Here is a 27,766-nt window from a genome sequence, read left to right as displayed (position 1 = left end):
TCCCTACATACATAAATGTGAGCCCAGCCAAGATCAGAAGAACTTACCTGTTGACCTATAGACTTCGGAGGCAAAACTGAGGATTATCTTTTTATGCTGCTGCATTCAGGAATTGTATATTACACAGCAGTGGGTAACTGATACATCATTCTAACAAATCTTCCCTTGCATTATGAATGGACATAGTAACAGAAAACTCAGCTTCCAATTAAAAATCAAGCATAAATCCTTAACACAGAATGCAAACTATGCGAAGTCTTTCTCCTGTAACATACTCAGGCCTTAGTGAGGTTCCTCGTTGCTAATGCTGCCTACCTTCATCAAAATGATAGGCTGCTCCTTTTTTTTTTAATTTTTTTTAAAAATTTTAAAATCTTTAATTCTTACATGCGTTCTCTTGAAGCACCATGTTTTCCTGCTCTTCATTTCCATGTTGTACTTTGAGTCAGTACTATCTCTCTCTCTGAGTGCTGCTCTATGCAAACTCAGTGTTTTGTGGAATTTATCTGAAGATTCTTAAGTTGATTTACTAAAAGTTCAGTTTATTATCACTCCCGGGAGGGATATCATTTGAATAAAAGGTAAAAGTTACATTTTATTCACTGCATCTAACATAGTTCTTGGCACATAGTAGGAACACAAAAATGTTTGTTAATGAATTAATGGCTCACTCCTAATTATTACTCATCCTTAATAAGACTGTTCTCCACTTTCAAATCTATTTCAAGTCTCTGTTCCCCTCCCTAGATTTAAAACCAACATTCCTTTTTATTTAACTTGCTCTTTGAATTTTCCTACAGCTCATGACACATGCTTTTCATGGCTAAATTAACACCCTACTAGTTACTACTCTAAAGGTTAAAATCCTGTCTCTGCCACTTACTATTATGTGACACTGGGGAACTTGCTTGAACACTCTGTGGCCCCAGCTTTTTTAATCAGCAAATCGTAATGGCAATAACACAGATCTCAAGTAAGGTTAAATATACATTTAAAGTGCTTAGAAGCTTCCCTGGTGGCTCAGACGGTAAAGCGTCTGCCTGCCATGCAGGAGATCTGGGTTCGATCCCTGGGTCGGGAAGATCCCCTGGCAAAGGAAATGGCAACCCACTCCAGTACTCTTGCCTGGAAAATCCCATGGTCTGAGGAGCCTGATAGGTTAACAGTCCATGGGGTCGCAAAGAGTTGGACACGACTAAGCGACTTCACTTTAAAGTGCTTAGAAAGAACCCTTGGTACAGAGTAAGCTCAAGAGATGCTAGCGATCTTTTTTTCACATTGTCTATATTCATCCAAAGTTGATTCCAACTATTCATTTTCACCCTTCCTTTCGTCCAGACTGCAGTACACTGATGGAAAAGCCACACATCTCTACCGATTAAATGTCCTATGTTGTGACTTTTTCTTTTGAGCTCTCAGCATCTAAAAACATCAAGGTTTATTTGAAATATTTTCTACTCCCCTTGGAGATTCCAAACTGAATTTTCTCCCTTGTATACTCAGCAGACAAAAATCTACTTAACACCTAGATGTGACATTCTTTCACCCAGAGCCTTCTAGCATTATTTCCCTTGGCCTCACTACTAAATTTGTCTTCAACTTCATCCATCTTTTTCTTTGCTTATCTGACAAAAGACAGGTTATTCCTCTCACACTAACCCTTCTGCTTAATATTCAAAACCCCACCTGTTTCTCCTTCCTCCAGGATATTAATCCATCCCTCCCTTTACCAATTTCTCCTTCCCTACTGCCTCCTTGCACTCAGCCAATAAACCTTTCTGCCTTCACCTGTCAGAAAAAAAGTATTTTCACTTAGTCTGAGACTAAGATTACTCTTTTACCTTCCTTATAGTCACTTAATTCCAGGGGTGGGGAGGAAATTATTTAAATGTAATGCCTCTACATTGTCCTCTTCTATTTATCATTTGTAATGATAATAGCCAGCTCCGAACTCATTTATATCATATATAGCTTTATTATTTTCTACCAACTTGACTTTACACCATTGCAGAACAAATGGGATTTTGACATTTTTCACAATGAAAGAACCACCATTGCGTAAATACTATGCAAAAGATAGTGTGCTAAGCTTGTTATGTGAATTAACTCACTGAATCTTCACAACAATCTTGTGAGGTAGATATCTCCATTTCATGAATAAGGATACTGAGACTTAGTTAATTTATCTCTTTTTTCTATTTATGATCTTCAGTTCAGTTCAGTCACTCGGTCATGCCCAACTCTTTGCAACTCCATGAATTACAGCACGCCAGGCCTCCCTGTCCATCACCAACTCCTGGAGTTCACTCAAACTAAGGTCCATCGAGTCAGTGATGCCATCCAGCCATCTCATCCTTGGTCGTCCCCTTCTCTTCCTGCCCTCAATCCCTCCCAGCATCAGAGTCTTTTCCAATGAGTCAGCTCTTTGCATGAGGTGGCCAAGGTACTGGAGCTTCAGCTTTAGCATCATTCCTTCCAAAGAACACCCAGGACTGATCTCCTTGCAGTCCAAGGGACTCTCAAGAGTCTTTTCCAACACCACAGTTCAAAAGCATCAATTCTTCGGCACTCAGCTTTCTTCACAGTCCAACTCTCACATCCAAACATGACTACTGGAAAAACCATAGCCTTGACTAGATGGACCTTTGTTGGCAAAGTAATATCTCTGCTTTTTAATATGCTATCTAGGTTGGTCATAACTTTCCTTCCAAGGAGTAAGCGTCTTTTAATTTCATGGCTGCAATCACCATCTGCAGTGATTTTGGAGCCCCCAAAAATAAAGTCTGACACTGTTTCCACTGTTTCCCCATCTATTTCCCATGAAGTGATGGGACCATATGCCATGATCTTAGTTTTCTTAATTTATGATCTTAGAGTTAGTAATTCTGTAAGCCTAAATAGCCCAGGGACAAGCTGATACTCATCTATGTGCTGATCAACTTCAGTGATTGCTTTTAGACTCATGGTCTAACTACCTAATGACACTTCTCTGTCATCAGTCACCAAATAGCTAAACACCAATGAACTCTTCACTGTCCCCTTAGAATTTCTAAGGGGTTTGGTCCTGCTTATTCCTCATACATTTTATCTTTTTTCCATCCAGATAGGAATGCCCCTATTTCATCTATTCCTTTGTTCCTTTACATTTTTAGCCCTAGGTTCTTAACTTGCCTCTCCACCTTTCCTTCCCTCCATTACAGTATATATAAACAGTCTAAACTACCACACAATTGCACTCATCTCACATGCTAGTAAAGTAATGCTCAAAATTCTCCAAGCCAGGCTTCAGCAATACGTGAACCATGAACTCCCTGATGTTCAAGCTGGTTTTAGAAAAGGCAGAGGAACCAGAGATCAAATTGCCAACATCCTCTGGATCATGGAAAAAGCAAGAGAGTTCCAGAAAAACATCTATTTCTGCTTTATTGACTATGCCAAAGCCTTTGACTGTGTGGATCACAATACACTGTGGAAAATTCTTCAAGAGATGGGAATACCAGACCACCTGACCTATCTCTTGAGAAATCTGTATACAGGTCAGGAAGCAACAGTTCGAACTGGACATGGAACAACAGACTGGTTCCAAATAGGCAAAGGAGTACATCAAGGCTGTATATTGTCACCCTGCTTATTTAACTTCTATGCAGAGTATATCATGAGAAATGCTGGGCTGGAAGAAGCACAAGCTGGAATCAAGATTGCCGGGAGAAATATCAATAACCTCAGATATGCAGATGACACCAGCCTTATGGCAGAAAGTGAAGAGGAGCTAAAAAGTCTCTTGATGAAAGTGAAAGAGGAGAGTGAAAAAGTTGGCTTAAAGCTCAACATTCAGAAAACGAAGATCATGGCATCTGGTCCCATCACTTCATGGGAAATAGATGGGGAAACAGTGGAAACAGTGTCAGACTTTATTTTTGGGGGCTCCCAAATCACTGCAGATGGTGATTGCAGCCATGAAATTAATAGATGCTTACTCCTTGGAAGGAAAGTTATGACCAACCCAGATGGTATATTCAAAAGCAGAGACATTACTTTGCCGACTAAGGTCCGTCTAGTCAAGGCTATGATTTTTCCTGTGGTCATGTATGGATGTGAGAGTTGGACTGTGAAGAAAGCTGAGTGCCGAAGAATTGATGCTTTTGAACTGTGGTGTTGGAGAAGACTCTTGAGAGTCCCTTGGACTGCAAGGAGATCCAACCAGTCCATTCTGAAGGAGATCAGCCCTGGGATTTCGTTGGAAGGAATGATGCTAAAGCTGAAACTCCAGTACTTTGGCCACCTCATGCGAAGAGTTGACTCATTGGAAAAGACTCTGATGCTGGGAGGGATCGGGGGCAGGAGGAGAAGGGGATGACCGAGGATGAGATGGTTGGATGGCATCACAGACTCGATGGACGTGAGTCTGAGTGAACTCCAGGAGATGGTGATGGACAGGGAGGCCTGGCGTGCTGTGATTCATGGGGTCGCAAAGAGTGGGACACGACTGAGTGACTGAACTGAACTGAACTGAATTTCTATATTACTAAAAATGCACCATTTCAATTCTGCCTCTCTGACACAACCAGTGTGCTACTTTTTTTTTATTTCCTTTGGAAATAGAAGGGGTTTAAAAACATGTGTTGTTTCCACTTTCAAATCTCTCATTTACTCTCCAACCCACTGAAATCTCAAATCTACAATAAACAATTTATTGAAACTGCTCTTTCCAAGACCAACACTCTGTAATTACAAATCCAATAAAACCTGTTCAATTCTTATCCAACATGATCTTTCTGAATGTTTCCTTGGCACTTTAAACTCATTAGGCTTAAAAAATTATTTCATCTCCACCTGCCACTCAACTCCTTTTCCTCCAGAGTTTTCTAATATTTAACTAAATCTCAATTATGCCATTTTAGTAGGCTCAGGACTAAGTTCTCTTCCACATCTTGTTATACTTATCCAATCATCCTACCCAGCTTCTCATTTCTACCTTGGCAAAACCCTTCATTATTTCTTAACCCAGTGAAAGAAAGTGTTAGTCACTCACTCATGTCTGACTCTTTGCAACGCCACAGACTGCAGCCTGCCAGTCTCCTCTGTCTATGGAATTCTCCAGGCAAGAATGCTGGAGTGGGTAGCCATTCCCTTCTCCAGGGGATCTTCCCAAGGCAGAGATTGAACCTGGTTCTCCTACATTGCAGGCAGATTATTTACCTTCCGAGCCACCAAGGAAAGCACCCAAAGAGCTTTTTAAAAAATATTTGTGCCCAGACTCTAATCCTAAACCAATTAAGAGACTCTCAGAGAGTAGAGTTGGACATTGGTAGTTTTATATCTTCAAGTAATTTAAATTACAACCAGGATTGATAGCCATTTGTTTCCCCACATTCTCTTCAAGGCAATAGTCCAAGCTCAGGCCCTCAGTTGCTCTCTGGCATTATGTCAGTCGCCTCTAACTTCTCTCCAAACCCATAATCTCTCTTCTTTAAGACCTTCTATCACTTTTTGCTGAAATCTCTGAAACACAACTTTGCAGTGCCCTGCTCACATAACTTCTAGAATAAAGTTCAATTGCTTTGTATAACAGATAAAATCTTCCAGAAGAATTTTGACGAAGTGCATACCATTTAGTAATCTAAAATATAGTGAAGATTTGAAAAAAATCAAAACAAATATGAAACACTTTAGTCTCCTCTGTACCTGCTTTCCATTGATTAGCATAGTGCCCTGATGATGCATGACATTTAAAAGTATCTATTGAACAGATTTTAAAGACCACTTTAAAAGGTAAACTTCAGGTAAAATTTGATTTAGCCAAATATGCTTGTGCCTAGTAGGAATTTAGTAAGTCAGTGAGATGCTGGCTATTTGTAATATTTATACTACTTTTCAGTATCACACAAAGTAGCGAATAAAATCTGCAACCTCTACCCTTTTTTCAAAGCAGTCTATATATTTAAACAATAGAGAAAGAAGGGAAGGAAGGGCAGGATGGGAGGGAAAGGACGGTAAGGAAGGAACAAGAAAAGAAAGCAGGGGAAGACAGGTATGTAGTCAGACAGACAAACCTATAGTTTAATAAAAACAGGAATGTTCTACTATGAGTTCTCTATGTGGGTAAGGGGAACAGGAGATGCCCGATATATGTCTCCCCAACTTTTCAGCTTCTCTAGGATGTCTTTCTTTTTCCTAATTTTCTCTACATAAGTGGGTCAAAATGAGAAACATCTCCATGATGATAAATACTACTAGATATCTTTGTACATGTTGTTCTGTCAGATGGATATATGATCATGAGGGTTTCCCTGGTGGTTCAGATGGTAAAGAATCTGCCTGCAATGTGTGAGACCTGGGTTCTACCCCTGGGTTGGGAAGATCCCCTGGAGAAAGGAACAGCTACCCACTCCAGTATTCTGGCCTGGAGAATTCCAAGGACAGAGGAGACTGGCAGGCTACAGTCTGTGGGTCACAAAGAATCGGACATGACTGAGCGACTTTCACATATGATCATGAATGGAGAAAATGATCAAAACTTTTTAAAAGATCATGACCCAGTTAATGTCCCACTTAATCACTGTGATACTAACCATTGTGTACTATTAAAAGTCACAGTCCAATTATATAGCATTGTATATATGGGTCTTGCTAAGAAAAATGAAGGACAGTAACAAACTCCTTTTTTATTTCAACCACAGATACAGAATCTCAGACCTCTTCCTATCCATTAATACCAACTGCAAATTTGAAATCTTATATGGTACTATGTGATGTTAAAACTGAAGGTTTCCATTGTGTTAATGCAATAAGAATGTAAAAAAATAAAATAAAATAACTCTATAGGATGTCATTCCATAAATAGAGAACTTCAAAAAAGTCATCACCAATCAAACACCTATTGACCCACACTCTGTGTTGTGACATACTGGAGTAGATATTTACCAAATTAATTAAAAAGAATAGGATCATACATCACATATTATTGTTGTTTAGTCTCTAAATCATGTCTTACACTTTTGTGACAAACCTATACTTATACTTTTCCAGGCTCCTCTGTCCCTGGGATCTCCCAGGTAAGAATACTGGAGTGGGTTGCCATTTCCTTCTCCAGGGGATCTGCCCAACCCAGGGATCGAACTCACACCTCCTGCATTGGCAGGTGGGTTCTTTAACACTGAACTACCAAGGAAACCCCAGGCACAAAAATAAACATACTCAAAGTGTATGTGGAACAAGTGAAGTCTGAAAATTCTGTATTTGAGAGAACAGTATTGTACCAATGTCAATTTCTTGGTTGTGTAAGATGTTATCACTAGGGAATGGTAGGGAAAGGGTACACAGAAGCCTTCTGAACTGTTTTCATAACATTTTATAAAAACTCAAATTCAAGATCAAAGCTATTTAAAGTAATTTAAAAGGCTAAATCATAGCCATATTTGTTTTAATTAACACTCCCATTTATGGTTGACCTTTGAACAATGCTAGGGTCAGAGGAGCTAATCCTCCTTGCAATTAAAAATCTACGTATTACTTAGAATCCATCCTCTCTGTATGTGGTTCCTCCATATCCATGATTTCACCTCCCTGGAATTAACCTCAGATTGTACAGTGCTGAAGTATTTACTATAGAAAAAAATCCATGTATAGGTGGACATAGGCAGTTAAAACCTGTGTTTTCAAGGGTCAACTGTATAATGAATTTCAAAGGATAAGCAGTATATTCTTTGACACAGTTTTTTAAATAAAATGTTTTGCATATTGCTAGCAAAAATTTGCCAGTTGTGCCCATAGTCAAGATGTGAGCAAGTGGCACAAGTATAAATATATCTATTTCAATTGTTTCTTAGCAAAGAAGCAACCCAAATATTGGAACCTTGTGTAAACGGCAAGATTTGCCATGGATTTTTATAAAATGATTAAAGAATATATGTCAGCTTTCCCATAAAATCAGAGGTTTTCCTGGACAGTAACTGAAGTGCTTTTAAAATAAAACACTGAAAAACAGATTCCCTGAAAATAACTCAGGAAAGAGTCCATTTTTGTATTCCAATTTTATTCACCTTTTCTGAAGAGTCACAACATTACTGGGGATAATCTATTTAGTATATTTGAAATTCCATTTATTTTTTCTATTGATATGCATGTATTACACTTGAATATAATACAGTATTTCCAGTGTTGTTTTAAAGGACATAGTTTAAAAAAGAGAGGCATAATCTATAATTTCAAAGCTAGGACAAATTCATAATTTCTAAAATAATATAATTTTCCACTTTGTTCCAAAGAAATTAATATTATCACTGATGCAGAAACTCCAGCACAACTATTACTCCTTTCTTTACAAATTCAGACAGTCTTGAACCATTGCAAAATTCACTCAGAGCCATCAAATTGTATGCATAATGAAAATGGAAGAAGAAAGTCATTCCATGGATTTATGGGTCAGTATACTTTGGTTCAATATCAAAAGTATACTTTACAAATTTCATATTTAACAAATTTTACAGTGTCAGTCATTCTGCTGAGAAAAGATTCTGGGTAATATATTGGTCTTTGAAGATTGTTACCAATTTACCCTGGAGAGCTTTGGTCTATATGTCAGCCTCCATCATGGAAATCAACATATACATAATTGGCCATGTGAGTGAGTTTTAAAATCACAGAAGATACCCACACTCTCTCTAACATAATAGAATGCCTAACAGGACAATTTCTGAAGTATCTTCTTATTAATCTAAGATGAGTAAAATACAGAAGCCTCTCCTTTTACAATCCTTCAAAGTATACATTTACACAATATTATTACAGAATGGCTATGCAATGTCCATTCTTCTTTCCCTCCACATAACAAATGAAGCAAAATAAAAGTAGTATAAAATTATACATTCTGTGAATAACTTAGAAAAAAAAGTACATACGTGTTTAAGGCCTTGAAATATTTGTAAGATTTTCCTTTAGAACTGAAAACCACAGATGTTAAAAAGACTACAAAAACAGACCTAAGAAATTGTTTGAATGGGAAAACTATAAACAAATATTTATAAATTTGAAGCCAAGGAAATGAACAGTTAATTCTACCAACAACTTGCATAAACAAATAGGCATTCAAACAGTCCTTGGAATCAAGCAAGAGACAGTCTTTTAAAAATGAGATAGAAAGGACAGTTTAAAAAAATATTAGAAGAAATCTAAGCAAATAACTTTCAAGCTAAGAAATCAAAACCCACATGCATCCCCGGCAATTTTTTGAAACTGAAGGTTACCTAAATACTTGACTGCTCACTGCTGATTTCTGTGAAGGGAAAAAGTAAGGATAAACATAAAAGAAAAAGTTCACTTAAAAAAAAAAAACAACTCTGAAAGGGAATGTACTCTAGAGGTACCAAATAGGAATATATAATGAAAATGGTAATTCAGTTCTAACTACTACCTATTTAACTGACAGAGAGCTGCAGTAGTGTGTTAGCCTTGGGGAAACATGTCAGCTTGTCTATACATTCTTATATGATTGATGTTTTCAGATAACTATAACTTGCCAACAATAATTATTATCAATGGATATATATTTCCATTCCTTTAACAAAAGCAACTTTAAGATGTTAAAACATGTAGGCTTTCAGAGCTCCAAGGTTAGGATACAAACTAAATTGTCCCAGTCTTCACCATGCCAAAGGAGAAGTTTGCAAAAGGAAATGTCACTGAAGCCATGTACAATCCTAGCCAGTGAACATGGGACCCAGGAACAGGTCCATGACAGAAGGCCAGTGCCCTTGAGAGACTTTCAGAAACCAGAAAGGCAGTCACATTTGGGGCCACGAGCCCAAAGTGTAGGTGTCTCTGATACCATCCAGAAATGCCAACTCTTCAGATAGCAACTTCTTTTTTTAAGTACAATTATACAAGTTGAACACAGTTCAGATCTGATGAAATCTTCATGATATTGAAGTTCATGTAGGACTTCTAAAGAGTCTTGATTCCAAGAAGCTGATTATGAGCCATGAAATCCCCCAGAAGTAATAGACTCCAGAGTGCCACTTCGGAGCTGTATAAAATTTTTTCTTCAAGATCACCTATGAATTATGTTTGTTATGCATATGTTCAGCGTAATCAGCCTTGAGGATCACTTGATTTCACCTTGGTTAATGGGTTACCTACAAAGAAAAAGAAAGTAGAATCATTTCATAACAGCTATCATCTTAAAACTCTACACAATTAAGTATTAGAAATGAATAAGTAAAAACTCAAAGTGCTGGTATTTGCTATATTAAATAAATTACTGAATTTTAAAGGACTACCATATTTAGGTATTTATAGCTTATTAAAATTATTTTCTCTATTATTTCATAATATTTTTGAGAGCCATTTGCAGTTATCTAAGTGACTCCAACAGTGACCAGGAAGATCTCAACTGGAAAAGTTACCCCTTTTGGACCCAAAGATTGATTCTGGAATCCCTGTTCTTCGCATAGACTCTGTGAACATAACCCAGAGATCATACACTTCATGCCAGGTGTCAGTGAAGGAAAGACTTTTGTTCTTAGGAATCCTATCAGACCACATCTTCAAGAAAGCCCTTGGGATTTGGTTCCATAAAACCCATTCTTGAAATAGTTGACAAGTTGAATGCTTATTTGACTCAACTGCATTTCAGAAAATCCACTATTCATAATGCAAAAAAAAAAAAAATTGGGGAGAAAAACAATTATAGTATAATCCTTTACCAAATTTTAAAAGTCCCAAAAATTTCTCATGAAATTGATTAGAGCAGTATTATTAATGCTACTGTACATATTATTGAGGCAGAATCATGTGGAATTTCACAGGTACTCAAGTCAAAAGAATGTTTATTTACAGGAAAAAAAGAATAATAGCTAGAATATCTAATATGTACAGAGACATCATTATATGTATGCAGAGGAAATATGAAACAAAGAGAGACAAAGATTTCTGCTGTGTCAATGAATTTCTAGTTACGCTCTTAATAGCATGGTACTTAGGATTGCCTAACAGTTCTTTTCCAGTGATGCTTACAACAAAAAGTGAATTTTTAAAACTTATTGTGGATATTTTATTTCATTAAGTAACATAGTTACTTATCTTTTCTCAAAACATTTGCCAAAAGACAAGTTTTTGTTTTGTCTGTAGTTTGATCAACTATGAAAAATAGAAAAATAAAGTAACAAGATGTTGCTCTGCCATGGCTGATTTCAAATCACAGTGTGAAAGAAAGGTGTAAAATTCAAACATACATATTCTGCATGGAGGCAGCAACCATGTTTGTGTCTCTTTGGTCAGTTTCATTCCCAAAGGTCTGTAGCTTCTTATTCCTATGCACAGACAAGGACTGAACTGATGATGAGGGGATACAAACATAATGGGCCTGCTGGCCTCTAGAGATTCTGGGAGCAGGGGTGTCTTAGACAGGGCAGCGATTTTATTATCAATTTGTCTGCCATTCAGTGGTTATTTTACACAAGTTCTGTGAAGGGCTCCCAGTCTGGGAGTCAGTGTAAGAAGAATATGGGGAAGACATATATTTCTATGTGTCATAGGTTGCTAATGAAGATAGCTCATCACTGTGGAAAATACAGAAATTTTATTTTTATGATACACTTTTTTGACAAACATTGATTTAACAGTTTTTGATTTCCAGGGGCTGAGAAAATTCACCTGCCTTTTCTGAGAGTTCTCCTCCTGGTTGCAGGAAGAAATGTTATGGGGAGGGAGGTGGGAGGGGGGTTCATGTTTGGGAATGCATGTAAGAATTAAAGATTTTAAAATTTAAAAAATAAAAAACTAAAATTTAAAAAAAAAAAAAAGAAATCACTGTGAAATGTAATATGGGCACCAGTGTTTGAAATGACAGGAATAAGGAAGACAACAACTGATTTAGCCTCAGGAGAGGTTCAGCACTGACCACATAAGAGGCACGCTGCAACAGCTCCAGGAAAGCAAGTAACATGTCCTCTCAAACTACTACAAGCCCAGATTCTGAGTAATCTATTGGTGGGTATGGAGGACACATTCTTACATCTTCATTCCAAGGTAAGCATTTTGTTCTGCTGGTTTATATAAAGCTGAGGAGTGAGTCTCTAACTATTTATGTATTTAAAGCTTTATTTTCACATAATTTTAATTTCAAATAATTTTTAAACAGATGTCAAATTGACAGTATAAAACCAAGGACTTATATATCTGAAATATGATTTTCCTCCATCTCAGTAGAGGAAACATAAGTATATACAAACACAACTATACAATCCAGATCCTCATAAATGTACATTTATGCTATGCTGTGAATTATACATATGTACATTTACATTTCTATCAGCTAAAATAATTGCTAGAAAACTAAGCTTAACTCAAAGAAGTAATTGTCTAAATAAGCATGGATTGAAACGATGAAAGCTTTTCCTTATTCTCTAATCTTGTACAATGTTTCCTGGTTTCCTAGTTTTTTAATCCTAAAAACCCCTACATTTTATGAGATGAAGAGTAACAGACAATTTATTTTAGGTATGATTTTTGTGAATTATTTGATTTTGATCAGAGGCCCACTGTAGTTGGGCATATAGTTGCTGGATTTAGGTCAGTGTGGCAATAATGATACTGGCCGCGTCATGCAATATCTGGGCCCCACAGTTTCCCATGTGCAGAACGGGAATAATCTTGTTAGCCTCACAGTGTTCCTGTGAGGATCAAGTATATTTATGAAAACCTAGCTTTCTCAACTATGAAGTACCATTAAAAATAAAAGTTTTAGAGTTGGGATCAGTTTTTTTTTTTCTTTCAATACTTAAATCTTTAACAAGAGAACCACTAAAAGTAGAATGAGAGAATCCTACTAACAGACAAGTTAGAGGATTAAGGAATTCAAACAAAGGCTGTCATAATTTGCCCTTTTCAATGAAATATAAATATGAACATATATCATCACCCTCCCTGATAACCTCCAGATTTGTACCAAACAAAATGGCAAAGCCAAAGATTTTAAAACAGGCAGATGATTCTGAATACAGGTACATTATCACCAATTTTCATCATCTAATATGCAAGATCCAAATAACATTTTAAAATAATTGTCTAAAATTTAATACAAAAAACTGCATTTATGGTTTTTATGCTCATTAAGTTCAAGTGACTCATAGTTAAATTCTGACATGCTAATGGGGGAGAAATGATTCCCATTTCACCCTTTATAGATGATAAACTGAAACATCATTTTTTTTAACTGAAATTTCTTGATATGAAAGATCTCAGGCAATACTTATACAATCCAACATTTAAAAAAATTTCTTCCACTTACAAGTAAGTTTTTAGTATACCAAATGAAACACTGCCTTTTTTTTTTTTTTAGAACTTAAATATTATTCTCTTTTCACTCAAGCCCTATCTTTTGGAAGAGGCCAACTAGCAAAAGTTTTACCTTAAGTTTTCAGTGACTAAAAGCAGGAGGTTGCAATAAAACCACTTTTACAGGATAGGAAATAGCATTTACTATCATGAATTCACTGTTTTCTCATTCTGAGGGCAATAGATATAAAATACTGCATGAGAGAGAGAGAAATGTTCCTATGATCATTACGGATATGCCTTGAGCTTCATACACTATAATCACTAGTCTCAGTAAATTTGCCTTTCCAAAGGCAGTATTCTACACAGCTGTTCTTTTTCATGCAACTTTTATTTGTGTGTGCTGCACACCAGCCAATTCAGTAAGTGAAACTGTTGGGCTGCTGTACACATCCAATAATAATAACCATTAGTATTATTATTTCTAGTTACAAACACAAAGCTACCTTGGTAATGAGCCACCAGGATGAAGAAGCTAATCTGATAACATTCAATAAGAAGCACCATTTTTTTTTTTTTTTAGATATAAGCATCCATTTATTTCTTCCAGTCGAACAAATCTATTATAGGGCTTTCAGATTTCTCAATAATTTATGCTAAAATCATGTATTTTAAATCTGCTCACCAATTTAAATTGAGAAAACAAAACCAGGTAAATGGCATATTTGAGATTAAGTGAAGTCAACTATTTTAAAATTGTGTGTGCTCAGTTGCTGAGTCATGTCCGACTCTTCCCCTGTAGCCTGTGAGGATCCTGTATCCACAGATTTTTCCAGGCAATGGTACTGGAGCCAGTTGCCATTTCCTACTCCATACTGTATTCATTTTGTATTTGGACCATTGTGTTATATCCTCTGCCTATCTTCAAGGTAAAATAAATTTAAAAGGCAAAAAGGAAAAATATTCAAGAATCTATTCTGTCCCCAAATGTAAAAGATGCTTTGATGCTTCTATACAGTTCCTAAAGTTGTTATATGTATGGAGTCTACAATTCTTTTTACCCTGTTTAAGTCGTGCTGATTAGGTTACCAATGGGAGACAGTACACTATGGGGAGAGACACAGTGACAAGTAGTGGGAGCTCTGCACACAGACTGCCTGAGTTCAGACCTTGGCCTTATCACTTTCTCACACTGTGGGGTTGAAATAAATTATTTAAGCTCCCTGAGCCTAGTCTCCCCATGTGAAATACAAAAATGGTATTATCAGCCCTCATAAGTTTGCTATTGTGATTAAATCAGATAATCCCTGCAAAGCATCAGTCCAGGCAAATGCTTTTCAAATATTAACAGGTGGTAACAGTAGTAATTCCCAACTAAGATTCAAAAGGTGATACATAGGATATCTATGGCAGAGGACATTACATCTTGTTTCTCTACAAATTTAACTAGATTTAACTAGTTAATTTTCTGACTTATAGTAACTGAATTTGCAATCATTCATTTCATACGCTGTTAATCAAAGTCATAGGATGGTAGTTATACTCCAGTACTTTGGCCACCTCATGCGAAGATCTGACTCATTGGAAAAGACTCTGATGCTGGGAGGGATTGGGGGCAGGAGGTGAAGGGGACGACCGAGGATGAGATGGCTGGATGGCATCAAGGACTCGATGGACGTGAGTCTGAGTGAACTCCGGGAGATGGTGATGGACAGGGAGGCCTGGTGTGCTGCGATTCATGGGGTTGCAAAGAGTCGGACACGACTGAGCGACTGAACTGAACTGAAACTGATATATTAAGAAGAAAGCACTATTGTTTTGGTTGGCTTTGGGAGAGACTGTCTTTTCAGACAAGGTGAGAGGGTATTTAATGGTCAAAAAGAATATACTTTGAAGTCAGGTTGTGTAGGTTCAATGTTTCCTTCTGTTGATAACTCAGCATGTGACCTCAAATAAGACAGCTATAATATTAGTACCTACATCATAGGATTGTAAGAGCTGAGCAAAAATAAGTTAATTAGTCAAGTGCTTACATTATAAGACTTCCCTGGTGCCTCAGATGGTAAAGAGTGTGCCTACAATGCGGGAGACCCAGGTTCAATCCCTGGACTGGGAAGATCTCCTGGAGAAGGAAATGGCAGCCCACTCCAGTATTCCTGCCTGGGAAATCCCATAGACGGAGGAGCCGGTCAGGTTACAGTCTATGGGGTCCCAAAGAGTAAGATATGACTGAGCGACTAACACTGAGAATTATATTCCAAGGTACATAATGAGCATTATGTAAGTGGTAACTATTATTATTCAGATATGGATACATTTCTAGGCAGCTGAATGCACTGAATTCTTAGTTTTGCTCTCAATTCTTTCTGTGCATACGTTACTAGTCTTTATAGGCAATTCCATTATTGGTCTTACTGATGAATCAGCTGCCATCAGACTCTGAATGCAGGCAAAATATTCAGGAAATTAGTACTGTATTTTAACCATCTAGGCTTAAAAATAAACGTGGTATAATTATGCCAAACAAAATGCAGATTTGTAAGTTTCCTTATTCATTATGGTTCTTCTGATATATTTGAGTTCTATCCCACATATCAGATATTTATTTTTTTAATTTTAGATATTCACTTTACCCACCTATATAAGTTTGTGAAATCGATGCCAAAACTCCATAATATACATGTGAATCTTATCATATTAGCTTAATTTACAAAATATTCTTATTTTTTCCTGGGTGGTCACGAAAATCTTGTTATGAGGAACTATATTCCTTTGCATGTAAAATAAGTCACATATACAAAATATTAAAGACAATGCCTTATGAAGATTAGAAGTCAATTTCATTTTTTAAAAAGTTAAATATTCGCTAAAATATCTGTGTAATAAGAGAAACACTTGTCTTTAGACTGATGGATATTCTTTAAACAACTGGAAGGCAAGGACTATGTAGCTGTATTTCTGAAGGGAGGCAGTAGGTTGAAATGCAGTACAAGCCCAATTTTTACAATACAACTGCTTAATAGCATCATAGATAGGCACCATTTCAAATGAATGTTTTAATAAATAAATTTAGCTTATTCGATACAGGTGAAAAGGAAGACTCGAATACCTTCACAATTCTAAATGCTGACTTTTTAAATTAATTTCTTTATTGAAATATAATTGACATACATTATGTTAGTTTCATGTGTATAACATAAGGTAATCTACCATTTAAAATCTTTCTGAATCAGTAACTGGATTCTTAAAGCAATCCCATTTTTTTAAATCACTAAATGCTGATTTGAATGAACTTTTCTTGCTTGGAATATAATTGCTGCTTCACTGCAAATGTATTTTTTTAATGTAGCTGTTACAAGTACATGAATTAAATTCTTGCTTCACTCTTTGTATACTAAATGCGCAATTAAAACATCATTACTCTGCAGTAGCAGGCTTTCTCATTTAAGCAGGAGAAAAGCTGCCATTCAGTTGGTTGTAACAGTACATGAAAATGCACTTGTGCTTTCTTAAAGCACCTTATGCAATGAGGTATTATGAAATGAAAGATTCCTATTGGTCTGAAGTAATCATTTAAGAGCAAGCTGACCAGACAGCTCTTTAGTATGGATGATGTGGTATGAGGCAATGACTTACATGAATTACTGTCATAAACATGTACATCCACATAAAAAAGTAAGCCTCTGTTTTGCTTTCATGGTGTTGGAGGTGATTCCGATAAGCCCTGAAGCCCACTGCATTTTCATATCATAGTTTAATTTTCCTTCCCAATAATGGCTGGTGCTGTGGATTGGCCTCCACGTTTGGGGCACAAAAACCAATCTACTTAGCACTTCAGCTAGGGTCAACATTACTGTGAACTGACCTTGTTATCTGTTCTAGGAATTCTCAAAAAATTTAACAGCCTTGGGCAATTAGAAATACAATCATTTCAAACAATAGAGCTGTAGTTAATTGATTCTATGTAGGTGTACCACAGTGTGGGTCCCAGTGTGGAAGCAGAAAATGGCATAGTCTTCCTAGACTTCTGAAAAGAAAAAAGAAAGAAAGAAGAGCCCCAGATTGACTGAGAAGAGGTGGCCTTGTACTGATAAGAGTTTATAACAGTGATATTGATACTACTGTCTGGTTTTTAGAACTCTGAACAAGTCACTTTAAAAAACCTCTGAATCTCTAGGGTTCATTCACACATGCCAAACAAGTTGGCTGGACTCAGTGAGTTTCTGATTCCCTTCTGTCTCCCAACTCATGACTTTTCTTAAGGACTAATTCAATAGAGGATAAAACTTTATCCTGATTATTTAAATTCATGGGTGGTATAGCCACCATGTAGACTTCATTTTTCTGAAAAGCCTATATTAGAATGCAGAACTAGTGAGCTTTTTACCACAAATACAACATCTGTCGGTGCCTTTCAGCTTCCTGTGCTGTGCCAGTGAAGATCTCTACTAGAAATGAATCTTCGGGAACAGATGGACTTGCACCATTTCTTGGAAGTTTGAAAGCTGCGCAGTGTGCCTGCCATGAACTCTTTCTTCTGTGTGAATCAGGAAAGCAGATGACTGTTTCCATTGCCATTTATGCACATTCATCCACTCAGAGGCAGATCAGCTAACATTAACTGTTAGCCAAACAAAACATCCCCTGGTTTCTCCTTGGGTATTTAATAATTTCCTTTGGGACATTAAGAAAATTTTAAAATTTTCTTCTTCTCCTGGTCCTGCACCATACACATTCTTCCATTTACTCCAAGTGGAAAATGACGAAAAATAGATACTTTTGAAAGACAATAGTATAATGGGATTACACTGTTCAAGCTTTAAGGAAACATCAGAAAGTCCTTAAAATGGGAACACAGTTATTTTGGATGCTTTAAGGAAAGCTGATAGATTTTTAATAATATTTTTCTATATACTATTAATAGCAAAGTTTACCTATTTTCAGAGACAGTTGAGACTGAATGCAATTGGAAAGGCACTTTACCTGCTGAGTTTGATTGGTTCATTTTTTATGACTCACTTCTCATTTATAAAGGAGTTACTTGAATGGATAGTTTTCATCCAATTTCTGTCATAAACACTTACTTTAAAAATGTATATCTGCTCAAGCATCACAGTCAAGTATTTCAGCCTCACAGCATATAAGGGCTAACAGAAGTAAGCACTAAAAAATTATGCTTAAAAGGTGATTTTAAGATAAGTGGACTTTTGGAAGAAGGATTGAAACTTTGGAGAAATCTGAGTTACTGGTGTAGGAATTACTAAGGGCAACATTTTCTCTTAGCTTCTGGTTGGTTGAGTTATAAATATAAGTGGCTGTAGGTAACAACTTTTCCTTGGGATACTTGTCTGCATAAAGAATATGCCTCTGTCATTTTGAAAAGAACTTGGTGAAATTTGTGGAAGTATGAGGCTAGTACCATGCCTGAAGCAGCATATACTCTTTTTCATCCCTATATTCTGCCGTAAAATTAAGTTTAGAGATGACCACTCCACATGTGGTATATCTTTGGGAAAAAATCATTCTCTAAGTTAAAAAAGCTATAATTCATTTTCTGAAGGTAAGGGCAGCATAGGCAATGATGTTTAATATGTCAGAAGTTTCTGCTTTTTTCTATTTCCCAGATATATTTCTCACTTTTCAAAAAATAGTCTTAACCCAGTAGTCTCAAATTCCCAAAGTTGATTAAAATATGAATCTTTAAATCTACCCAGTTCTAATTACCTAGATGCTGGTATGACATAACTTATTCAATTAAGAGGCAATTTAAACATACAAAGAATTAATGATTAGGTAAGAATAAAATCTTCATTTGGCTTATGGAGATTAGGTAAAAATTTGATGGTTCTGTGCTTTTCATGCTAATTCACAGACTAATAGGCAGGTTGAACACTGACAGAGGTCCACTTATACACTCAGGGTTTTGTTTCTGTTCTTAAGAGAACAATATATTAGCTACAGGGTCTTTGTAGGTGATAACATTCGGTTGACCAACAATGACATTGGCTATTTGTGGCCAGTTTGAGGGCCTCCTATTAAAAAAATGATGCCTCCCCTTCTTCCCTTTTTATGAAGAATAGTTCACAGCCTTATTTACTGACCACTGAGGCAGTTTTGGAGTCATTTTGAATCTTTACTCCTTAATGAAACTTCTACCCCTTCCTTAGAATGTCACCAACACTAGGATTTGCCACACTAATGCTCCAGCATGGAGCCAGAACATTTTTGGGGTGTGGAAAAATAAAAAATTGTCATCAAACACAACAGAAACCTTCTCTTTCTACTTCTCTGTTCAAATTTGAAAAGTTTTACACGTTTGCCTAAGGAACAAACACATGTCAGGTACTCCACTGTTAAAAACATTATTACAGGAAACAAACCTGGGCAAAGGGGAGTATTTCAACAATCATAAAGGGACAGCAAGACAATAACTTCCTTTACCTCCATAAAAACCCACAATGGGGACAGTTTTGCATCTTTCCTAGAGGATTATAAACTCTTAGAACATTCTTTTTATTTCAGAGAAACACATACCCATAAATAGGACCTAAAATAAACAGCTCTTACGAGAAACTGATAAAAGGATAGTAAGCATTTCTCGTGACTATTTTGGGAAGCATTCTGCGCAAATGTAAGAAAGGAGTTCATTTAAAATCAAGGAAGAAAGTATATAAAAATCAATAGACAACCATTTTAACATAAAAGGGTAAGAGAATTGTAGAAACATTATGTAACAATATTTAATTAGAATTTGCAGACAATATTTGCAATCGTAACCATCCATAAGTTGCCTGAACATCCATATCTACAGCAATTTGTAATTTGCTAAAGCATGAACCTGAATCATACCTACTTTAATGCTGATAAATGAGGCCATGTCATTTACCCAGTGCGTCTGGCTATCCATAGGCCTTCAATTCTCAAGGCAGCTTTGCTGTTCCCTATCATCAACTGTGTAACCCCCACTAACGGTCTGAATGGGATTCATGACTTTTTTCTGTTGTAATTTATGACATTTTGTAGACAGACTTTCAAAAGTTTTCTCTATAATCTCTCTTTCCCAAAGTACCCCCAAAATATAAAACATATACTGCTTGATTTTCAAATATTTAAATATTTGACAGTATAATATGAATAATAATAAATCACCTGAAGGAGTGGCTAGTAATCAGGATCAGATAACAGAGAGCTTTGGTAAAATGAATCAAAAGTAAAGTAAAATATTTCCTGCATAAATTGAGAGTTCTGGACAGTTGAAATTAATAGCATAAAGAAGATTAATCATGTCATAATATAAAAAGATGTTTTCTAATTTTGGAAAAAAAAAAACACAAAAAGATGGGTCTTTGCGCAACAAGAACAGATCCCTCTTTCCCATCCTTGGCCTCTCTCTACTAACCAGAAAATGTGAGATAAAAATGATTGTCTGAGGAAGAACAGAATTTTGGGTTCTAGTCACATTTACTTGACTTTATCCAGATGTATCAGGGCCAATACAGTTATGAAGTGGGTCAATGTCATGACTTGCCATGGTCATGTGTGACTGAAGGCAAAGGGCGAAGTTGGAGAAAATTTAGACGACCTTCACATTTTTTAGAAAAAGCAAGGGACAGATGAGAAATACACTAATTCATGTTTCCAGGCCTCCATTTTCTTTACATTGTTCAAAAACATGGAAAGCCTTATAGGAATGTTCTTTAATTTCATTTCTCCCCATTGAATATTTTCAACAATGACAGCATTTTCTCCAGATGTTTGTCTCTAATTAGTTTCTAGACCCTAGTCATCTTCTTAATCAGTTCCCCACTCTGTCTCATTGTTACTATCTTAATCGAAGCCTTTATTCTGGTTTGTGGGACTGGAGTAACCTTGTAACTTGTCTCCCCGAGTGGTCTTGCGCCTTGGAGCTTCTCCTCCTGTTTGCTATCATGATCCTGAAAAGAAAAAGCTATAAAAATGTCCTATTATAGAAGGAAATCTAAATTCTTGCTGGTAATACAGACAGTTTTTTATGATAAGACCTCAACCCACCCAGCTTCATCTCTCCTCTTCCCACCCTCTTCAGAGATACACAGAACCAGCTCCAGTCACACCTAATGAGTTAATCCTCCTAGGACTTGTCATGCCCTGTTCTATCTCCTTATCTTTGGATACATTTCACCTTTGCCTAAAATATTTTCCTTTCAAACCTCAGAACAAACATTACCACTTCATAATTCATAAGCCTTTGTGATTCATCCAGTCAACATATTGGATGGAAAACATACTTTTTCCATACTTCTATTATAAGACATATCTTATTGCATTATGATTATTTATTAACCTGTTTGTTTCTCTCACTTAACTATGATGTACTGAAAAAATATTAGCATACATTTTGTTTCCTCAGTGCTAAACTGTATTTCACTCCAGGTACATAAATGATGCCTAATACTTACTAAATGAAAGGATGAAAAGATGAATGGGTAGGTAGATGGATAAATGAACAAATTAATGTATGAATATAAGAGAAAAGTGATAAGTAATTTCAGAAGGGAAACTAGAGGTACTATTTGGATTCTCTGGGAAGAGCAAGAGGAATGATTAGTGACCCAAAAGGTCAGTACCTCCATTAAAAAAAAAATTAGGATTATTCCCATGATGCTGTGGTTTCAGAATTTGAAATTATAGATATGCATGGGTCTTGACATCAGCTTCACATTTGTACCTCATATATTTAAATTTATTCTCATTTGGAGAAGGTCTGATTTTTAAAATGAAATTAATTCAGGAAAATAATAATGCAAGAAGATAATAGCAATCTGTGGTGCTTTAATTGGTTTTAGACTAACCACTTGGGATGTGGGAAATGTCCAAATAGATACATCAAGGTTCATTCTGGCATATTCATTACAGTTAATATTTCAGTTAAAAATTATCCTAATTAAAAAAAATAACTCTCTTGAGTAATTTGCATACTTCTGCTTAACACTGTCAGGATATTTTCTCATGAACTACTATGTGGTAACAATTACCCTACATCTAGGTATTACATGTTCACTTGCATCAAGTATGGTGGTACAAATGAAATATCAAATTTCTTATGATATAACAAAGTAAACAGACACCATGATGAGTGCTTTGCTCCCAAAATACCGTACATGCAATCTCTGTCTCTCTCTACCATACATGCTATCGACATACTAATTTAATTTATAGCTTCTATATTTAAGATGCCTGACCCTTCCAAGCACCACTTTATTTTTTTAAATAAAGAGACCAGAATTTTTAAAGGCAAACAAGTTAATTTTTGCTTAGCAAAATGCAGCTGACTGCATTTTCTGGTCTACACTCTAATGCCAAAGACAGTGAATCATCCTGCTCCTCAGGAAAACCTGGAATTACCCTTCCTTTGCATTTATTCCTCAGGTCATAATTACGGACATCAGTAGACAGCTGAGTGCACATCGATTTTCTTTTGCAATCCTCATGATTATTATGCGAGATTTTTCAACTTTTACAATTTATTGTTAGTCTTTGTTACTAATTACTACTATCCCCAGTTTATAGTTGAAGAAACTGAAGCTCAGATAACTTAAAAGTGAAACTTCTCAAAGAAGCATTAAGTGTGAGTGATACTCTGGGGGCTGTGATCCCTATTTGAGGGGCTTTAAAACTAGTGAAACAGGTCCTTCATACCTGGTTCTTCCATTCATTTGTTGGACTAATATTTACTGAGCACATAATAAGTTGTAGGCACTGTCCTATGTATGAGGGGAAAAAAAAAAAAAAACCACTGCTCCTGTGAAACTGACAATCTGGAGAGCCAGACAAATGATAGACACGGCCAGTAAAAATTTAAAGTATGTTAGGCCATGCCAGGAGAACGTTAGGAGGAAGAGAAGGATTTCTGAGGCAGGGATATGCAAGTTCAGTTAGATGGGGAAGGCTTGCTGAGAATGTGGAATTGCAGTGAACACCCACAGAGATAAGAGAGCCAATCAAGCTGACATCTGGAGGAAGAACATTTCAGGCAGAAGGAACAGCATCTGCAAATGTCCGGAGACAAGAAAAGTAAGAGGGGAAGGGTGGAGGCAATGGAGTAAGCGGCGAGCAGAGTGGTAGTAGATGAAGTCACAGACATTTGCTCATTTGTTCATTCATCTATTTCTTTGTTTATTCCACAAGTGTTATTGCTTCTATGTGACTAGGATAAAAATGGGCCATGCAGATACTATCCTTGTTCCCACTGGGGGCTCAAAAAGAAACCACATTGAAGTTATCAGAAACACACATGGCTTTGTATGCTCCTCCCTCTAGAAGCCTCATTCCTGGAACTTGGACCTGGAGAGAGCCTAAGTACATACGTGAATGAGACCACAATGAATTCTTTTCATAATGGACTCTTTTCCTACTCAAATATTTATTCTTATAACTTAGAGGGCTACTGTTCTTTCTGTTTAGACAATGAAGGCTTGCAATGTTTTAAGGAGGAGGGTAGTGAGGGACTGTATCCGCACACATAGGGCAAGCAAGAGAAGTTTTTCCTGGCAAATGTTTTCCACTGACTGGTGGCAAAGAATTCCTGCATACATGACTTACATTCACTTCTACTGCAGCTAAATTGAGACATCTCCTAGTATAGAAATCCAGTCTAGAAAGAAGAAGGTCACTCATCCCTCCACTGTAGCATTTCGTTTTCCATGTCTACAAGAAAAGCTTGAAAGCCACGTTCCCTCCCCCTAACTATTCAGCTGTTCTTGAGCTATTGAAGTTAAAGAGAAATGTGAGTTCAGTCATGAGAAAAAATACCATCTCTCTGCTTTTAGAAGATTCTCAAAGAAAGAGATGGAAAAGCAGCTAAACTAATATCCGAAGTACAGGGGAAAGAATATCTTAGGTGCTACCCCATCCATGGCAAACTCATTTGAAATGTGTATTAGAGGGAGAGCCAAAAGCTATTTGGTCCATTTAGGCTCTTCTACTCAAATATTTGTTCTTATAACCTAAAGGGTAGATTGCCTACATTTCATCCCAGCTCCATTGCTTATTAGCTCTGAACCTCTGGGCTACCTTTTAATTTCTCAATCTCCTCATGTGTAAAATGAAGATAATAATCATGACTATCTCATGAGGTGTTTGTGAGGATTAAGTGAACTAATATGTGTTAAGTGCTTATACTACTTCTTGATAATACTGAGAACTTAATATTATTTTTACTAATTCTAGTAAAAAGGGAAGTAGCATGAAGCACTAATGTATGCAGAAAGTCACTTATGTGAATTCTTCATGAGGAATTAAATCTTTTATTAGGAAACATCCCTCCTTAACAGTAATTGTTGCCACAAATTCTTATTTACTACTAGTATTACTATATCACTTTTTGTTAGGTTAGTTTTTACATAGTGTATCTTTTCTATTTTTTTTAAAAAAAGTTCAGCTTTCCCTTACTTTTATAGTTCAGAGGCACTATATATAACAGGCACTCCTGTTAAATACCATACACTTGTGTTTTGATTTTTTGATCCGGATTGACAATCGTTGTATTTACCTTTTATTAATAATTGGGTCATTCAGGCCTGGGGGATTCTATATAATCACTGACAAATATGGGTTGATAACTACCAAGTACTTGCTCTTTGTTTCACTTATTCTCGATTCCCTTTTCCTCTCCTCTTGGCCTTCTTTTGTACTCTAACACTGAGAGTTATCTCCAAGGCTTTAGTAACTCCCCAGACTGGACTAATCTCTCTTGCTCTTCCCCACCACTTCTCCACCCTTCCCCACCACCCCCTCGACCTTGGATTCTAGACTAGATGCTCTTCCCTTTCTTGTGGACTTTTCAATGCCTCCAGGTATACCACCTTATAATTTGCCAAATTCTTCAATCTCCTTTTGGGGGCAGGAAAGAAGAAAAGGGTGCCTTGACCATATTACTAAATATCCATTACTAAAAGTGAAAGTCAAGTTATGTGGGCTCAGTTTTAATGATGCACCTGGTGTTGATTAGTCATCCAACAAGTTAAGATCCACCTGGGTATTCACCTGCATTGTACCTCTGCATTGTAATCATGTTTAAGCCAAGTCTTCTCTTCAAACTTACTTTCCTCCAATGCTCAGATTAGAAATTAAGTTGCTTATACTTGGGCTGACTATATTTTCTCATTTGCCTTGGATAATCCTGATTTACACTTGTCCTGACTTTCTGTTGGGTCTACCCTGGAAATAAGGCCTCAGGACCATAAATTCTATTATCACCTACATAGAGTAATTACCCTTATTGTGGAAATTTAAATTTTAGTAAATAATTCCTGAATGTTGAAATCCTTAAGCTATGAATGAATGACTCTCTGATACAAGAATATCAGCCACTGAAATTCAGGCAAAAAGGGAACATAACTTGAAGCATAAAACATTTCTGAAACCCATTAAATCACATGAAATTGCTAATAAATTTTTAAGGCTGGCATTGAAGAAGGGGTCCTAGATATAGCTCTGTACTAAGTTCGTGAACCTTTCCATCATAAAGATGAGACATAGAGGTTGTAATGTGAAAAACTGACTATAATGTTATTAGTTAGTATTGTAATCCAAGGTCATGAACTCTGAAAAGCAAATTAACGCTGTTGCATAGACTATTACTTTTAAGATAAAATATTTGTTATAATAAAAAGGCAAATAGGCTTTGTACAAAATCTAGGTCTATTTCAAAACACTCTCTTAAGTATAGGGTTCATTTCCTGAATTTGGGGGATTATGTCTATCAGTTTATAAGTAAAAATTCTATTATGATGGAACTTTTGCAATTTTGCCCGAACTTGAAAAAGGCAATCATTTGTGAATTTCAATTTCTCCCAATTAAAAAAAAAATTTTATATGTTTGACTCATATGAATGCTCATTAACTGATGATGAGGAGGGGGAAAATGATGAATTTAGGATTTTTAGAAAATTAGGCAGGCAGTAATTATAAGCAATGGTTAAGAGCATGGGGTGAAGAACATTAACCAGCCAGGGAGCTTATCCTGAAGTAGCTATTTGTCAACTGTGCAGCCCTATTATTTCACTCTCAAAAACCCCTCAGTTTTCTTCCCTATCAGTTCAGTAGCTCAGTCGTGTCTGACTCTTTGTGATCCCATGGACTGCAGCATGACAGGCTTCCCTGCCCATCACCAACTCTGGGAGCTTACTCAAACTCATGTCCATTGAGTCAGTGATGCCACCCAACCATCTCATCCTCTGTCATCCCCTTCTCCTCCTGCCTTCAATCTTACCAAGCATCACGGTCTTTTCAAATGAGTCAGTTCTTGGTATCAGGTGTCTCAATTATTGGAGTTTCAACTTCAGCATCATTCCTTCCAATGAATATTTAGGACTGATATCCTTTAGGATGGATTGGTTGGATCTCCTTGCAGTCCAAGGGACTCTCAAGAGTCTTCTCCAACACCACAGTTCACAAGCATCAATTCTTCGGCGCTCAGCTTTCTTAACAGTCCAACTCTCACATCCACACATGACTACTGGGAAAACCATAGCCTTGACTAGACGGCAAAGTAATATCTCTGCTTTTGAATATGCTGTCTAGGTTGGTCATAACTTTTCTTCCAAGGAGTAAGCATCTTTTAATTTCATGGCTGAAATCACCATCTGCAGTGATTTTGGAGCCCCCCAAAATAAAGTCAACCACTGTTTCCCCATCTATTAGCCACGAAGTGATGGGACTGGATACCATGATCTTAGTTTTCTGAATGTTGAGCTTTAAGCCAACTTTTTTACTCTCCTCTTTCATTTTCATCAAGAGGCTGTTTAGTTTTTCGCTTTCTGCCATAGGTGTGGCATCATCTGCATATCTGGGGTCACTGATGTTTCTCTCAGCTATCTTGATTACAACTTGTGCTTTATCCAGCCCAGCGTTTCTCATGATGTGCTCTGCACATAAGTTAAATAAGCAGGATACAGCCTGACGTACTGACAATATACAGCCTTGATGTACTCCTTTCCCAATTTTGGAATCAATCTGTTGTTCCATGTCCAGTTCTAACTGTTGCTTCCTGACCTGCATACAGATTTCTCAAGAGGCAGGTTGGGTGGTCTGGTATTCCCATCTCTTGAAGAATTTTGCACAGTTTGTGGTGATCCACACAGTCAAAGGCTTTGGTATAGTCAATAAAGCAGAAGTAGATGTTTTTCTGGAACTCTCTTGCTTTTTCAATGATCCAACGGATACTGGCAATTTGATCTCTGGTTTCTTCTGCCTTTTCTAACACCAGCTTGAAAATCTGGAAGTTCATGCTTCACATATTGTTGAAGCCTGGCTTGGAGAATTTTGAGCATTACTTTACTAGCTTGTGAGATGAGTGCAATTGTGTGGTAGTTTGAGCATTCTTTGGCATTGTGTTTCTTTGGGATTGGAATGAAAACTGACCTTTTCCAGTCCTGTGACCACTACTGCATTTTCCAAGTTTGCTGGCATATTGAGTGCAGCACTTTCACAGCATCATCTTTTAGGATTT

At 36.7% G+C, this 27,766-nt stretch overlaps 1 protein-coding gene across 1 annotated transcript in view; it reads right to left on the bottom strand.

The window, feature by feature from the left end:
• Nucleotides 1-8,018: 8,018 nt before the first annotated feature.
• TAFA2 (TAFA chemokine like family member 2) overlaps nt 8,019-27,766 on the bottom strand; it is a 565,802-nt gene continuing 546,054 nt past the window's right edge. Inside the window, exon 5 of the mRNA XM_069584779.1 lies at nt 8,019-10,133. Within this exon, the coding sequence (XP_069440880.1) occupies nt 10,122-10,133 (12 nt within the window). The 3' untranslated portion in view covers nt 8,019-10,121. The remainder of the gene's footprint in view (nt 10,134-27,766) is intronic.

This window comes from Ovis canadensis, chromosome 3, assembly GCF_042477335.2.
Source record: "Ovis canadensis isolate MfBH-ARS-UI-01 breed Bighorn chromosome 3, ARS-UI_OviCan_v2, whole genome shotgun sequence".
In the NCBI taxonomy this organism is placed as follows: Eukaryota; Metazoa; Chordata; class Mammalia; order Artiodactyla; family Bovidae; genus Ovis; species Ovis canadensis.
The sequence above is the reverse complement of the archived record's forward strand: the minus strand, read 5'-3'. Positions and strand labels throughout refer to the sequence as shown.